The sequence below is a fragment of the Suillus fuscotomentosus genome (genome assembly GCF_016647785.1).
Source record: "Suillus fuscotomentosus strain FC203 chromosome Unknown F5891scaffold_81, whole genome shotgun sequence".
NCBI classification, from domain to species: domain Eukaryota; kingdom Fungi; phylum Basidiomycota; class Agaricomycetes; order Boletales; family Suillaceae; genus Suillus; species Suillus fuscotomentosus.
This window is the reverse complement of record NW_024539593.1, coordinates 1-14456: the sequence shown is the minus strand read 5'-3', so window position 1 is coordinate 14456 and position 14456 is coordinate 1. Positions and strand designations below refer to the sequence as shown.

The 14456-nt window shown below is 48.1% G+C and overlaps 5 protein-coding genes and 1 non-coding gene across 6 annotated transcripts; all 6 read right to left on the bottom strand.

Annotated features, from left to right (window-relative positions):
* Nucleotides 1-614: 614 nt before the first annotated feature.
* On the bottom strand, nt 615-2207 carry F5891DRAFT_1062862 (uncharacterized protein). The gene is made up of 4 exons (XM_041362976.1): nt 1703-2207; nt 1217-1649; nt 898-1160; nt 615-840 (listed from the first exon to the last, which is right to left on the bottom strand). The coding sequence occupies exons 1-4, from the start codon at nt 1970-1972 to the stop codon at nt 706-708; spliced, it is 1101 nt and encodes a 366-aa protein (XP_041219893.1). The 5' UTR covers nt 1973-2207; the 3' UTR covers nt 615-705.
* Nucleotides 2208-3017: 810 nt separating this feature from the next.
* On the bottom strand, nt 3018-3767 carry F5891DRAFT_1281641 (uncharacterized protein; the record flags this gene model as incomplete). The annotated part of the gene is made up of 4 exons (XM_041370489.1): nt 3018-3263; nt 3319-3427; nt 3486-3500; nt 3550-3767. 4 exons carry the CDS (start codon nt 3765-3767, stop codon nt 3120-3122), a joined length of 486 nt encoding a protein of 161 aa, XP_041219892.1. The 3' UTR covers nt 3018-3119.
* Nucleotides 3768-3917: 150 nt separating this feature from the next.
* F5891DRAFT_1166182 (uncharacterized protein) lies at nt 3918-5577 on the bottom strand. The gene is made up of 4 exons (XM_041365420.1): nt 5024-5577; nt 4536-4968; nt 4217-4479; nt 3918-4159 (listed from the first exon to the last, which is right to left on the bottom strand). The coding sequence occupies exons 1-4, from the start codon at nt 5291-5293 to the stop codon at nt 4025-4027; spliced, it is 1101 nt and encodes a 366-aa protein (XP_041219891.1). The 5' UTR covers nt 5294-5577; the 3' UTR covers nt 3918-4024.
* A 2333-nt stretch (nt 5578-7910) lies between these two features.
* On the bottom strand, nt 7911-10661 carry F5891DRAFT_1255959 (ferric reductase NAD binding domain-containing protein; the record flags this gene model as incomplete). Its single annotated transcript, XM_041370003.1, has 11 exons — nt 7911-8391; nt 8447-8773; nt 8829-8893; nt 8949-8997; nt 9054-9586; nt 9638-9679; nt 9730-9873; nt 9920-10005; nt 10062-10087; nt 10137-10256; nt 10304-10661. The coding sequence occupies 11 exons, from the start codon at nt 10659-10661 to the stop codon at nt 8264-8266; spliced, it is 1878 nt and encodes a 625-aa protein (XP_041219890.1). The 3' UTR covers nt 7911-8263.
* Nucleotides 10662-11676: 1015 nt separating this feature from the next.
* On the bottom strand, nt 11677-12159 carry F5891DRAFT_1062832 (uncharacterized protein). Its single transcript, XM_041362975.1, has 3 exons — nt 12075-12159; nt 11793-12009; nt 11677-11741 (listed from the first exon to the last, which is right to left on the bottom strand). The coding sequence occupies exons 2-3, from the start codon at nt 11984-11986 to the stop codon at nt 11687-11689; spliced, it is 249 nt and encodes an 82-aa protein (XP_041219889.1). The 5' UTR covers nt 11987-12009; nt 12075-12159; the 3' UTR covers nt 11677-11686.
* A 1689-nt stretch (nt 12160-13848) lies between these two features.
* F5891DRAFT_t110 lies at nt 13849-13930 on the bottom strand. The gene has a single exon. It is a non-coding gene; the product is annotated as a tRNA-Arg (tRNA).
* Nucleotides 13931-14456: the final 526 nt, after the last annotated feature.

Sequence of the window (14456 nt, the reverse complement as noted above, 5' to 3'; positions counted from 1 at the left end):
ATGCACTGTTACTGACTCCTGCTATCACCATCTATTGTCTTTCATTTACGGATGCAATTCACGACAAGCCCAGATCTTAGTAGGGTAAGGTATTTAGTTCCAACGAAGTCGAAGTCGAGGGTGGAAATCAATGAAGCGATTTCTAGGCCATGAAAGCGGTGAACTGGATTTGTCCACTTGTACTCTGTTGGCGACCTGGCCCCATAGGATCGTTACTTGGCTTCAACGGGCCTTGATTCTATCATCTTGGTCTAGTGTTAGTGAGTTATATTTGCGCTCATGCCTGTACCCTTCGCAATTTTCGTTCACTTTTCAATAATTGGTGCTTCCAAACGTCTTTGAACATTTTTTCCACCTTCAGTGGTTTAGTGCGAGTAATACTTACACTTCTTCTAGAAATATCAAAGATGTGGATCAACATCAAGGACGTGCACGACCGAGTCTGTACATTCCTTGCAATGAAAGACTTCTGGTGCCCTCGGTTGCACGACTGTCGAGAAACCCAACTCATGTATACACACATACCTGATCCGACAATCTAGTCCGACAACCTGTACTTCCGTCTTGGTGTCTCTTGGTCAAAAACACGATGAAGTCACCACTCAAGTCGCGCCGTAAGATAGACTGAGATGAAGATTAAGCGTGATATCGGGTGTATACAGTAAGGTAACATCTATTCTAAGGTATATACTTACAAGACCTGCTCTATTGCTGATCATTCTCTGGCGCAAAGGGCCAATCCGAATAACCTGCCGGTGTGAGATTACCGCCCATGTACCATGTTGCTTGGTCACCCCGCTCAAGCGCGATGCCCTTTCGCAGACGGAATGGAAGATCGGGCTAGTAGAGGGGATGTATTAGTCACTGCCTACCTAGTCTAGGAAACAAATAACTCACGTTTGGCATAAACAACCTCCCGAATCCAATGAGGCCGCCTTTCTTGTCTACCGTCTCAATTGCGGTATCCCGGGTATATCCGTTTGTGCTGATGAATGTACTGCCCTCAACCCCTTGCCAGATATCGCGGAGGAAATCGCTGTTTTTCTCAGCAGTGACTTCGGCAGGCATCGGCTCTACGACGTGGATGTATGCGAGTTTGTGTTTGCGCAGCTGCTGAACCACGTAGGAGAATTGGGGTTTGGGGTCTGCCATGCCCATACCTGCACCGCAGATCAACTAAATAAAGATCGCTAGTATTGAATGATGCGACACGTACTGCTGAATGTGCCCCACGGGCTCATTCGGAACCCCGTCCTCTCAGCACCAATGGCTTCAACAATGGCATGCGTTACTTCGAGTGCAAACCTTGCGCGATTCTCGATGCTTCCGCCATATTCATCTGTGCGTTGGTTGCTGACGTCTTGTATGAACTGGTCGATCAAGTAGCCATTTGCGCCATGAATTTCAACGCCATCGAAACCAGCCCGAATGGCATTCTTTGCCGCAGTGCTATACGTGGCAACGTATTCTTTGATTTCATTCGTGGTGAGCGCGCGTGGTACGTCTGTTTTTCCCGAGAGGGGGATGGGTGAGGCACTGACGAGAGGACTATTATCCTCTTTGGCAAGAACGGCTGTTTCTGCCGTACGGCCAAGCGCCCAGAGTTGTAGGAAAATGAAAGAGCCCTTCTCGTGGACTGCTTCTGTCACCTGCAGTCCGGGGCGTGAGTCAGCTCTCATCATTTAAGCAAGATACAACACACCTTTTTCCATCCCTCCACATGGGCATCGGTGTATATCCCGGGAACATTATCATAACCACCAGCCCTCTGAGATATGAACGTGCCCTCTGTGATAAGAAGAGTGCCAGGGGCAGACCCTCTCTGAGAGTAGTATGCTGGTGCTTGTGGGGTTGGGACGTGATTTGCGTGTGCACGTATACGGGTGAGTGGGGCAAGGACGACGCGGTGCTGTAAGTTGATGTTGCCTACGCGGATGGGGGAGAAGAGTGCGGAGATGGAAGAAGCAGACATGTGATCTATTGCAAACTAGGTATGAAAGGCTTTGAATGATATTGATTGAAAGTCTGGGCAATCGACATCGTGTGTTTTATATCCAGGCTGAACGAGTTTAAAATAGATAGATTTGTCAGGCCGGCTGTAGGCCATCAGGAAACCCTGATGGCACCCAGCACCGGCAGGTCGCGCTGCGAAATTAGTTGTGATATGCTCAGCTAGCGCTGGCCAGGCTGACTGACTCTGAGTAACGACATCACCGAGTCGGATTTCAGATTATTCATCATCGATTATAAATATTTCACAGCCACAACGTTAACTGCAGGGCCAGCCTTCACGACGTTGTACATCAACTTCAGTAATGATTGATTAAGTCATTCTCCGAGTCAATGGAATTTGACAAACCAAGGGGTCAAGGTAAGCTTCTAAATGTTGTTGTTCAAGCAATATCGTTTCTAAGATATCGCTGTAAAGTGCTAGATGTAGTGCTCGAGCGCTCAAGCTCAAGAACGGACTTTGCGACACTGGCAACCTCTGGCAACGCATCATTTGCACCTGCCAGTGGATAAAATGGATCCTGACCTTGGCCCTGATGATATGAAACGCATGTCACAAATTTTCATTTACGACAAAGCGGTGAACTGCATCACCATGCAGAACCAAGTCATATCACGCCAAGGGGCATCGTGAAAATGCTGCGCCACTGCTGCGACTGCTGCCGCAACTGCTTAGTTATTTGGCTGTCGGATTATAGGCGTACCTGTCACACTCATTGCATACTCGAATAGCATAGGGCGGCAAGCAGCAGCTGGTACCTCAAACTCCAAACTAGTCGGTGGTGTGTAAACAGTATTGAAAAATTCAGTCTGAGCATGCTCTATTCAGACCAATATCTTGGAAGGTGGTGCGTGACTCTCCAATTGTCAACAGTGAGAGAACCCCGACAGGCTGAAAAAGTTAATGGAGCCATGCGTTGTCTTGCAGCGTGCGCAGTGCCCTCGATCGCGTTGCATCAACGCTCATTATCTTCGTGAAGAAAACAGTTGGGATAGGGAATAGAAGACTCCGTAGTAATTCCAGTTCAGGCTCCACATTATCCAAAGTGAATGAATAACCGGCCGGGTGATCCTGGCCAGCGGCGCCAAAGGACATTGACAGGGACCTATCATTTCTGCGAGCCTTCATCAGCGCGGAAAGCGATGGAGAGAGTGTGTGAAGAGATGTAGAGCTGCGAAAGGGACCGCCCATCTTTCTTGTACTCGCCAGCAGCGTGCAGCAGCAAGAAACTAAAGACAAACGTCGGGCACCACTATATGCGAAATATTGGCGGTGCAATTCTGCTGACTTTTCACCACCGGGCAGACGATGTCGTGCCACAACTCTATCAATGCTTTTTCCAACGCTGGATTACCTGTGCGGTGGAGTTTCTTTTCCAGCTCCTGGAGTTTTTTAAGATCGGTATGGAGTTGGATGCTAGCCGGCGGGTGCTTGTGCGAGATGAATTTAGATTATCGGTGCTTTATATGCTTACTTGTCCTTTTTTTGCCTGAAAACACGAGATTAAGTCCATACATGTGCTATACAATACGACTTACCATGGTGGACATTCTGAACTCTTCGTATTGTTGTTATTATCGTCGCCTAACGACTTACGCTTACAGTTTCTCCCTTTCAAGGGTTCAGTGCTGGAAGCAGATTTCTCTGCTGGAGGATTTGGGGAAGTCTTGCGCGATGACGCCGAAGAAAAGTCTAAATCAGAGTCTGATTCTGATGAGCTTGAAGACTCAACGGTGACAGGCCGACGACGGGCCATAATGATGACTGAGAGATGATTTCAGACTGACGCTGGAAAGTAAGATGTGTACAATCTAGTCCGACAACCTGATATCCGACGTACTTCCGGCTTGGTGCCTCTTGGTCAAAAACACGGTGAACTGTCACCACTTAAGTCGCACCGTAAGATAGACTGAGATAAAGAATCAAAGATTAAGCACAATATTGGGTGCATACAGTAAGGTAACTTCTATTCGGAGGTATATTGCTTACAAGACCATGTCAGAATTTGCTGCTCTATTGCTGATCATTCTCCGGCGCGAAGGGCCAATCCGAATAACCCGCTGGTGTGAGATTGCCGCGCATGTACCATGTTGCTTGGTCACCCCGCTCAAGCGCGATGCCCTTTCGCAGACGGAATGGAAGATCGGGCTAGTAGAGGGGATGTATTAGTCACTGCCTACCTAGTCTAGGAAACAAATAACTCACGTTTGGCATAAACAACCTCCCGAATCCAATGAGGCCGCCTTTCTTGTCTACCGTCTCGATTGCGGTATCCCGGGTATATCCGTTTGTGCTGATGAACGTACTGCCCTCAACCCCTTGCCAAATATCACGGAGGAAATCGCTGTTTTTCTCAGCAGTGACTTCGGCAGGCATCGGCTCTACGACGTGGATGTATGCGAGTTTGTGTTTGCGCAGCTGCTCAACCACGTAGGAGAACTGGGGTTTGGGGTCTGCCATGCCCATACCTGCACCGCAGATCAGCTAAATAAAGATCGCTAGTATTGAATGATGTGACACGTACCGCTTAATATGCCCCAGGGGCTCATTCGGAACCCCGTTCTCTCAGCACCAATGGCCTCCACAACGGCATCCGTTATTGCAAGTGCAAACCTTGCGCGATTCTCGATGCTTCCGCCATATTCATCTGTGCGTTCGTTACTGACGTCTTGCATGAACTGGTCGATCAAGTAGCCATTTGCGCCGTGAATTTCAACGCCATCGAAACCAGCTCGAATGGCATTTTTTGCGGCGGTGGCATACGTGGCAACGTACTCCTTGATTTCATCCGTGGTGAGTGCGCGTGGCACGTCTGTTTTTCCAGGCATGAAGATGGGTGAGGCACTGACGTGGGGACTATTGTCTTCCTTGGCAAGAACGGCTGTGTCTGCGGTACGGCCGAGCGCCCAGAGTTGTAGGAAAATGAAAGAGCCCTTCTCATGGACCGCTTCTGTCACCTGCAGTCCGTGGCGTGAGTCAGCTCTCATCATTGTTAAACAAGATACAACATACCTTTTTCCATCCCTCCACATGGGCATCGGTATATATCCCAGGGACATGATCATAACCACCAGCGTTCTGAGATATGAATGTGCCCTCTGTGATAAGAAGAGTTCCGGGGGTAGACCCTCTCTGAGAGTAGTACGCTGACGCTTGTGGGGTTGGGACGTGATCTGCGTGTGCACGTATACGGGTGAGCGGGGCAAGGACGACGCGGTGCTGCAAGTTGATGTTGCCTACGCGGATCGGGGAGAAGAGTGCGGAGGTCGAAGAATCAGACATGGTGAACTAGGTATGAAATGCTTTGAATGGTATTGATTGGAGATCTTGAGACGGGAATCCACATCGCGTATTTTATAGCCAACCTCGACAGGCTGAACGAGTTTGAAATAGATATATTTGTCAGGCTGGTTGTGGATCATCAGGAGATCCTGGGTGGCACGCAGCACCGACAGGCCTGAGTGCACAGCACTACAAGACATGCTTAGCGAGCGCTGGGCTGACTGATTCTGAGTAACGATGGCAGAAGCTGAAGAACTGATGCCTATCACCCAGTTGGATTTTAGATTATTCATCATCGATTATAAATATTTCACAGCCACGGCCCACAATTGGAGACCTGTTCAAACAATCGGTATACCGGCTGTTGCACATCAACCACAGTGTCAGTAATTATCAATTATGGTCTGTCATTCTCCGAGTCGATGCATGAGTCGGAATTTGACGAACCGAACGGTCAAGGTAAGCCTCCAAACGTTGTTCAAGCGATATCGTTTCTAAGATATCGCTGTAAAGTGCTAGATGCAGTGCTCAAGCCCAAGAATGAACTTTGCAACGCTGGCATCGCATAAGCGCGGTGTAATGTCGCCATTTGCAGCCGCCAGTCGATAAAATGGATTCCGACCTTGGCCCTGATGATATGAAACGCGTGTCACACATTTTTATTTCCGACAAAACGTGGAGGCATCACCATGCAGAACTAAGTCATATCACGCGCAAGCATGAGACGATCCAGTGCCTATCAGATCCCCCCTACATCGCTGTCCTTCTCGACCTCAATGTGGTCATGGACCCCCGAACCTTGATACCACGTATCCTAAGAGGGTCCCAGGCCACCGCGAAACAGACTGATGTCTGCGGATCTATGCTTCTGGGATGAGCTTTACCCCATTTCCATCTTAAATCGACACACTGGCCCTACGACAGGGCTACAAAGGATTCTCTCGATAGAAAGAATCACCATCGCGGACGACTCTCAAAGCCCTCGTCAAATTCGGGAATACTGCTTACTAGGTTGCGCAACTCGAGGTGGGAGGCACAACAAGAGTCGCCACTCGAACTATGACTGTGAAGGGAGGTTATTGAGTATATATTTCAGCTGGTCAGATGTGCGCATCTTGGCAAGAGCTTCAGGAGTGCTCTGAAGATTATCCCGGTATCACAAAAAAAAACGGAATAAAGTCGTTCGAAGTACTTGCGCGCTAGCAGGAAGTACTCTCAGTAAATCCAGAACCTCGAGTGAATTCCATAGATCAAAGAACTGCAGGAGATGATCATACTATGGTCGCCTTGCTAGAACTTGTCTACCCTCTCGTCATCAGCCTACTGAGTTGAAACAGCATACGGGTCTTGTTTCCTGTCTCAAGCTCTTCGATTTCGGCGCTGTATGGTGAGTAATAGTCGTTCACGTTCACCATACCTCACATCCTGATTTGAATATCCGACGTTTCAAGACTTTCACTTGGGATGCCCTTTCTCTTTTGGTGCTTATATGTATCTCTATTCGACCTCTAAAACGTCTCGCCCACCAGTTGAATGCAAGTCTTTCGGCAGTCAAAACCGTTACCTCTCTTGGTCGCGTAATTCCCGCCACTGCTCTGACATCACCCTTTGAACACTTCAAAATTCCTTCACCCAGCCGCCAGTGTTACTAGTGTGGGCCTCAGGTAATACTACTCGCACCTCACTGATAATTGTTTCTTCTGCATGGCGTGAGCGGAAGGTACAATGGCTTTGTATGATCCGACATGACGCCTTCTGCGATCGCATATCCGTTCAAACCCCACACATCATGAACAACGAGCGGATGCAAAGTCAAAAGACTGCCTAGCTATGAAACTAGGAGAACAAGAGCATCTTAAGGTATTTGAGTCACTTCTGATGCTAGATTTGTCCTCTCCTTAATGTATTCATATATGCCTGGATCTACGGTCGATCTTATGCTACAATTTGTCCTAAATTGTCGGCCAGCAGTCCACGACATTATGAAGGCACCCGGCAAGCAAAAAAAACTTACAGTGGCTTCGAGGCTCGAGCGAGCGACATCATACATGGGATTTTTGTCATGCCAGAGTCGCATACATAGCACTTATGAAAGTATCTGTGAGTACCAGCACTGTCAGGCACATATTATGATTACACGCTTTCACCACTCTACTATTCTCGTGATCGGCTTCTTCTTTGGTCACTGTGACGCTGATAATGGTTCTTGCACTAATCGCACAATGCACATAGATTCTACAGATATCATCATCCGCGGGGTTTAGGCTTTAGATCCCCTGCAGCTACAGACGATTAATACAAATACGTGCTTCCACTCGCTACCTGGTAACCACCAGAACGGAACTAGTGCAGGTAGGTCACCTTGAATAATTATTGCCTGTGTCTACACCGCCGGCGCCAAGTCGACCACGGCAACAAGGGCCGGTCAGGAAGCAACGGCATGAACAATGGGTCTATGATTATTTCAAATCACGGCAGTAGCCATACGACCTGTAATAAGAATTGCACACGTAGCGACAACGGTGCATGCTAGTAGTTGGGCAGTTGCTGGACCGCACCAACCGCGGACTCCCACCTCCAGGGACTGTGCTGGCATCTGTGATGCCGTACTAGATACCCCTTCCCCTCAGGTCCAGTTGACAAGCTGAGTTAGCATGATTTTGCGTGTGAAGTCTTTTTCCTGGGCAACAACCACTGACCCATTCCTTCGGTAAGGTTATACGATCGACGATCAAGCTCCAGGGGCACCTTTCCAAGCACAAGTCGACTACATCGCAGGAACAGTTCATGGGAATGCAGAAGGGTAGAATTTCAATACAGATAGGCATCAATTGCAGTCAGCCCCGAGGTCATCTAAATATCCCTTGTCCGAGATCCGCAAGAATCACTCGAAGTACATGGGCATATTATCATTTCGTAAATATCAATAATATCTAAGGTCTGTTTCAGTGTAGACATTCAAATCCTCTTTCAAGCGTAACCAAACGACTCGATGTGTAGAGTCACACTCGGCCCACCGTTGGCTACACTGAGAGGACTAGAAACTGGGAACCTAAGAGCACCACGAACAGACCGAGTTATGCTTTGTGAGCCACACACTGAAAACAAAGTCAGTGTTACTGTAATCTGCAGCGTATGAAGGCGAAAACTGACCGCTAACAGACATCCTGCCCGTCGCCGCTGTCACTTCGTCTCTGAGGATAGCCCGGAGGTCGGCCCTTTGATGTGCAAGCTTGACCGACTCTATCGCGAAAAGGGAGTCATTGGTTATTTCCATAGCTTTTCCATCCTGCAGCTCGACCACCTCAGAGCGGGAATCGTCGCGCACAGGTTTGACGTCGTCAGTTCGACCAGACGATCGTGGAAAAGTCTCAATAGTTGCTGGTGTGTCGGTAACGTGAATGTGGATTGAAATAGATAAAGAAGGAGGTGCAAGCCGTAGTGCCCGGATAAGCACATCGTCGATCCAGTGAATATGATCTAAGGAGCATAGACACATTAATCTCGCCACAAGCCTCGGATTGGTAATTCTTACCGACACTCCGAATTGACCAAATGAAAACAACACGACGGCACCTGCTTTCACCGTTGCGGACACGCCTGAAACAAAAAAAATCAGGTTAAATATACAGAATCGGTAATCCAGTCGACATACTCTATTGTATCCAACAATACCGGTAGTGTATACGAGACTCCGGATCCACCTGAAAGAGGGACATGCATGAGCAATGTTCGACATGTAGAAAGTTCAGCGACTAACCAGCAATGAGCACAGATGTGTCATATGAACCCAGGTCAGGAGAAGGCCCGTATGGCCCATCGACAAAAACTTTTACTTTGTCACCCTTCAAGGCAGCATCTTTCAAGCGGGCAGTGAATCCTTCCCTCACGTTTATGAAAAATACGAGCTCTTTCCAGAACGGAGCACTAGAACCGAGATTCTCTTCTGCAAGGCCGATCTCAGCATATTTTTCACTTGTTGGTTTCTGTTCCTTAGGCACATCAAAAAGGGTCGAATCGAAGCTCGCAATGGTGAAAGGGTGGGCCTCGAATGGCAAGCGTGAGACGGACGGCATGATAAGATAGGCAGTTTGCCCGGGCGTCCAGTGGAAATGAGACGGGCGGTGGAAACGCAACCGAACAAAATCATCTGATAGGAGTTCAGCGGTCGCGTCCATCGTAGACCCTGACCTGAATCCGAAGTATGAGTGGTTGAATACCACTAGACGAAGGATCCGAATGAACCGGTCCAATCCCCATATTACGAAACAGGGGTAGATCCAGAAGGCGACGCTGGTGATTATCAGCGTGGAACATGTAAGTTGTGTATTTGATGAAACTCACTCAGAATCTTGTGTGTGGATGTAAGCGCCGATGAGGAAAATGCTGAAAAAGTTTGTGAGTGTGGCAAAGCAATAGAATTGGAATAGGCTCACGAAACCATAGCGAAATGAACGTAGAAGAAAAGCTCGTATGCTTGGGATCGGACGGGGCGCAAGGAGACGATACATAGAATGGTAGATGCGACCATGGCAACCAAGCCCCATAAGAGCCATGGCTGCGTTAAGTATGGTTGGAATCTGTGTCGTGTTAATGCATTGAATCCTTTATACATGTTGCACGTACGGTGCACGTCGGACAACCTCACCACCTACATGAACCCAGAGCAATACGAAGGCAACTCTAGACATCATGCGATGAGCGTAGTTGAGCTTGAAGATATATCACGTTAGAATAGAGCAATGGCGAATATCGTAAATAGATTTACCTTGTCATAGCTGATACCGGTGATTACTGCAGGCAGTCAGCAAAGCAAGTTAATATGCAAGCACAGAAGCCGTACAGGATACTATGTTGTTTTTAGTTCCAAGTGCAGTGATCAGTGGGAACTGGCTCGACGCCAGCATGCCTGAGCGGTTGCACCAGTATGAGATGTCCAATTTTTGGCTCTCGAGGTCGGTTGCTAGAAGCTCTCTCAGAATGTGCGAGTGACATTGCCAGGGAACTCACTGTTGATAAATGCCCATACAAAAAGGAAAACAATGTACGCCACCGTCACAAAAACCTCAGCCATGTTGAGGGTGTATGACTTTCCAAATTCGAGTGTCCAGCGGAAAGAAATGACGCGGTACGCATTGATGAGTCCCAATGGAATGCGACGCCAAGAAAAAGCGTGACGACGGTGCTCAGAAGCATGTTCTGTGTCGGAGGCGTTGGACGTTGGACGCTTCCCGGCGAACTTGGAGTGAAAGAAAGAGATCCATTGGAAGATTGCAACGATAAAAATGAAGAGTCCAATGCAATACCATGCTTGTTGCGGGTACAGCTGGTTTCGGGTGGATCGCAGAGACTTGTCGGTGACAGCCATGAATGAAAAAGAGAGCCCAAGTAAACTCACACCAAGGACACCCTCGAAGCATGGCCCCCTTTATAGTCGACGTCCACACATAAGTTGTATGTATACAGGAGTGCCTGGAAAAAATAAGAATTATCTGATAATGACCCAGATGGTGTTATCGTGCAAACCCATGTTTGGTCGTAAGGTTATATAATCAATTTCTGCTTGGCACCAATTGGCACTCCGCGAAACTTTTGAATTGCACACGACCGTCTTCGACCTCCACCTGCCTAATAAAGCACCAGCCGGTCCCGTCGAAACCCTTCAGCATCCATTGACAACTCATAAACGTTTAAACGGCGATCTGCTCGTTATTCTGCATACTTACCCAGCAACCGACCTTCATAATGCATCTTGTTGGTACACTATTTCGCGCACAAGGATGCTGATCATACATCCGCTATCGCGCGCGGCGAACCTTACATCCATTTCATCAGAGCCACCTGTGTGCATCAAAGAATCTTATTATTGGATAAACAGAAGAAATATCGGATTCACACGCGTCCACATGCTCATGACTCCGAGTCAGCGCTCTCAGCAGACTTGTTGTCCCCATTTCTTGGCAAGTCTTTCAAGGGTCGATCGATATTACCTGCAGTGGTCCGAAGCTCATCGGCCCTAATCGGGCGGCTTTAAAGGCCATTCGGAGTTCTACTTCGACGGACGTTCCCCCTCAATCTTTCCGGTGCCAGATCTCTGGGTGCGTGTCTGCGCACCTTGTGGGTCGATCAGACCCTTTTCTAACTTGCTTCATCGTCGCCTCATTGATATCCTGTAGGTAACTGTTTCTCATAGAATTAGATGGATGTACGAAATGCATCACCCCTGTCCGAGCCTGTCTTCTTATCTGATAAGGTACATACATGACAGCCATGACAGGAAGTTCCGGTTTACTACATTGTAACCAACCAACTGCACAATACCATAATAATAAGGTTAACACTTTCGGCACCCGTGCTTGCCACATTGCAAATAGAGGCGACTGGCTGCATCAACTAGAGTCGTTCGGAGGGCAACTTGTTTGCTCCAAAACAGGCAAGATTCACATCTGTAGGTATTTTAAATATCCCACAGTGATACGTGTCCACCTCATAATGACAGATGTCGAGCACTTGCCGGGCTGCCCGGGCACAGACTTGACAAGATGTCTTGTCTCGTGCGCTGGACATCTTCGTCTTCAAGCATCCAGTGGAAAGGTCTGCCATGGAGGTAACTAGCGATGACGACACGAGACTCATGGTGCAGGCTATTCTGAAGATGGGTATTTTTCCGAACAATGTGCTAATTATTGCCATTGGTCTATAAAAACCAAGCCAAGGTCCGACTGACATGTTAGTTTCTCTCAGAGCCATTGTTTGATGCGTCGTTTCATCACAATCTCAGGTACATAGCTTCCACGGCAGAACGAAAACAACGCGTATCATCAACACTGATCCACCAACATTGATATTGTAACCTGGAAGAATATGTGAGCACACCGGAATGATGCGACATTTCAGCCCCCTAAATGCACAGAAGACAGACATGTGGCGAATCGCAATTTATGCCCTAAGCGACGCTTTCTTTCGTCATTTAACGCAAAACGACCCTTGGTGTTAAAGACATATCAATAGCACCAGGCGCTGTCAAGCCAAAATATTTATCAGCACTAATCGGTCAGTCAGCCTTTATTTACCCCTGGACCCCATTCATTCAACAGACTTACATAAACCTAAGGTGGTCCCCAAGCGATCCCGGAACGTCTAGCTCGAGACTAGGTGGAATCCTATATGTTTACTGACATGTCCATCCGTCGTAAATCGCATTCGCGGCGAGCTCGTTTTTACTGCCTTGGGGTCACTGAGGGTGGGATTGTCCGATAGGTATCAAGTTTAGGATCGGATCATAGGTGTGATCAACTTGATATCCACAACGTACGCGTTTAACCAACTATCGGTGACAGGGGCTACCTGAGGCACATCGTCAATTGCCTGAACCGCAAACATGGGTTCTGACAGCTTGATAGGCCATGCGTGCCTTCTTTAGCTTTTAAGAGTACGATAACACAGACCCTTGAGCTTCTGATGAAGATGTCTCAATATAGCAGATCAAGCGCGCACGAGCAGTCGATGCATCACGTACCTGATAAGTGTCAAGTCCAGCAACAGGTTTCTGGAAGGAATATGTCGGTAAGAGGAAATAAAAATATTATTGTACCTGAGAGGTAACTCTCTGAATCATCACGATGCCTCCGCTTTCAATTGTCTGCACGGCTCTTCGTGCAGCAGCCCATCCAGGATGTGAACACAGATTTTGGAGTCGAATCTTTGTTTGCCGTTCGTTTGAACGTGATCGCGGTGTATCCTGCTACCATGCGATTAGCACCGGCTGACGAGTAAGTAGACGGAGCGTTACAGACGTGAGACGACGCTTGGCAAGCGCGCCCTGCATTCTACATCATGATATAGAGTTAGGACAGAAATTGGAAACGCGCGCCCCAGCCAGGATTGAGTTGTTTGCCTTTGTTGTTCAACTTCCTTGTTTTGGAAACGGTAATACTTAGATGTTGAATTCGTGGGGCATTCAAGTTCGCGCTGCTGCATGAACCAGAATAATCACAAGCACCGATCAGTGTCAGAGTCAGCGACTGAGCGCTGAGCGCGAGCACTGACTACTGAGTAACCACGGCGCATCGAACGCCATATCGAACATGGCCGACCAAATATGAATTCCCAAGATGGGTGGGCCCCTTGCCAGAAGTTAGAACCCTGAGGCACAACTCAGATTGCGGGTCAATCAAGACACCGCCGAGGAACCAAGAGAGAGAAAAACAAATATTATGGTGTGCTCTGACAGACCCTGACCCGCTCCCAACAAGATCAATCACCAGGGCCTTCTGAGGACCCTTATTTCAGAATCAGCTTACTGATCTTGAAACTTATTAGTTACCTGACAACCCTGGAATATAAAATTGACATATCTTACGAGCTGGTAAGCCTTCCAAAAGGATAACCAACCAGGCCTGGCGGGTCAAAAATTCCCATGGCATGCCGTGCACTACACACCGTAAGAGCGTTTTCTTCGGATAGGTGTGTCAGAGGCTATTTAGCACTTGAGCTTGAGGTGCAATTTAGGTATGTTTTGACGTTTTGATCGAAAACAGAATAAGCGCCAAAAATGACCACCGCAGGGGTCGAACCTGCAATCTCCTGATCGCCGTGTCATCGTAGTCAGACGCGATGCCATTTCGCCAGGCGGCCATGTGTGGATGGATAGACCTCTAGATGTTCAGGGAAAATGTCCAGTGGAATACATGAGTACATAAGACAGTGGTAGCATCTGGATAAAGGGTAGAGGCCGTTACTGGCCTGGTATACTGTTATTACAGGGGTATGGGTATAGGATTGTTTAGCATAAAGTTATCCCACATAAACCATCGAGGTATAAAGAATGAAAAAGACTACACCTTGTAAAATGTCTTTATATCAGAAAGAGGATTCAGTCTTAGCACCAGTCTGCTGCGGCTCTCCACTCGGGAGCCTCTCTAATCCAACATAAGCATACACTCTGCTCGCGCGCCGCAGGTATTGAAGCCCTCAGACGGCGCTGAACATCCCCGAAAACGTCCAGCTGCCTTTCTGAGTTCAAGCCTGTCCCAAGCACGAACAGCCTGCCTAAGCGAGCCACGGCGGCGTGGCAGCATCCAAGACCTTGCACGCAAGGAAGTAAAGCCTAAGCAAGGGTAGCGCTAGGGCTCAGTGACTATATTTGAAGTACAAGCGGCGA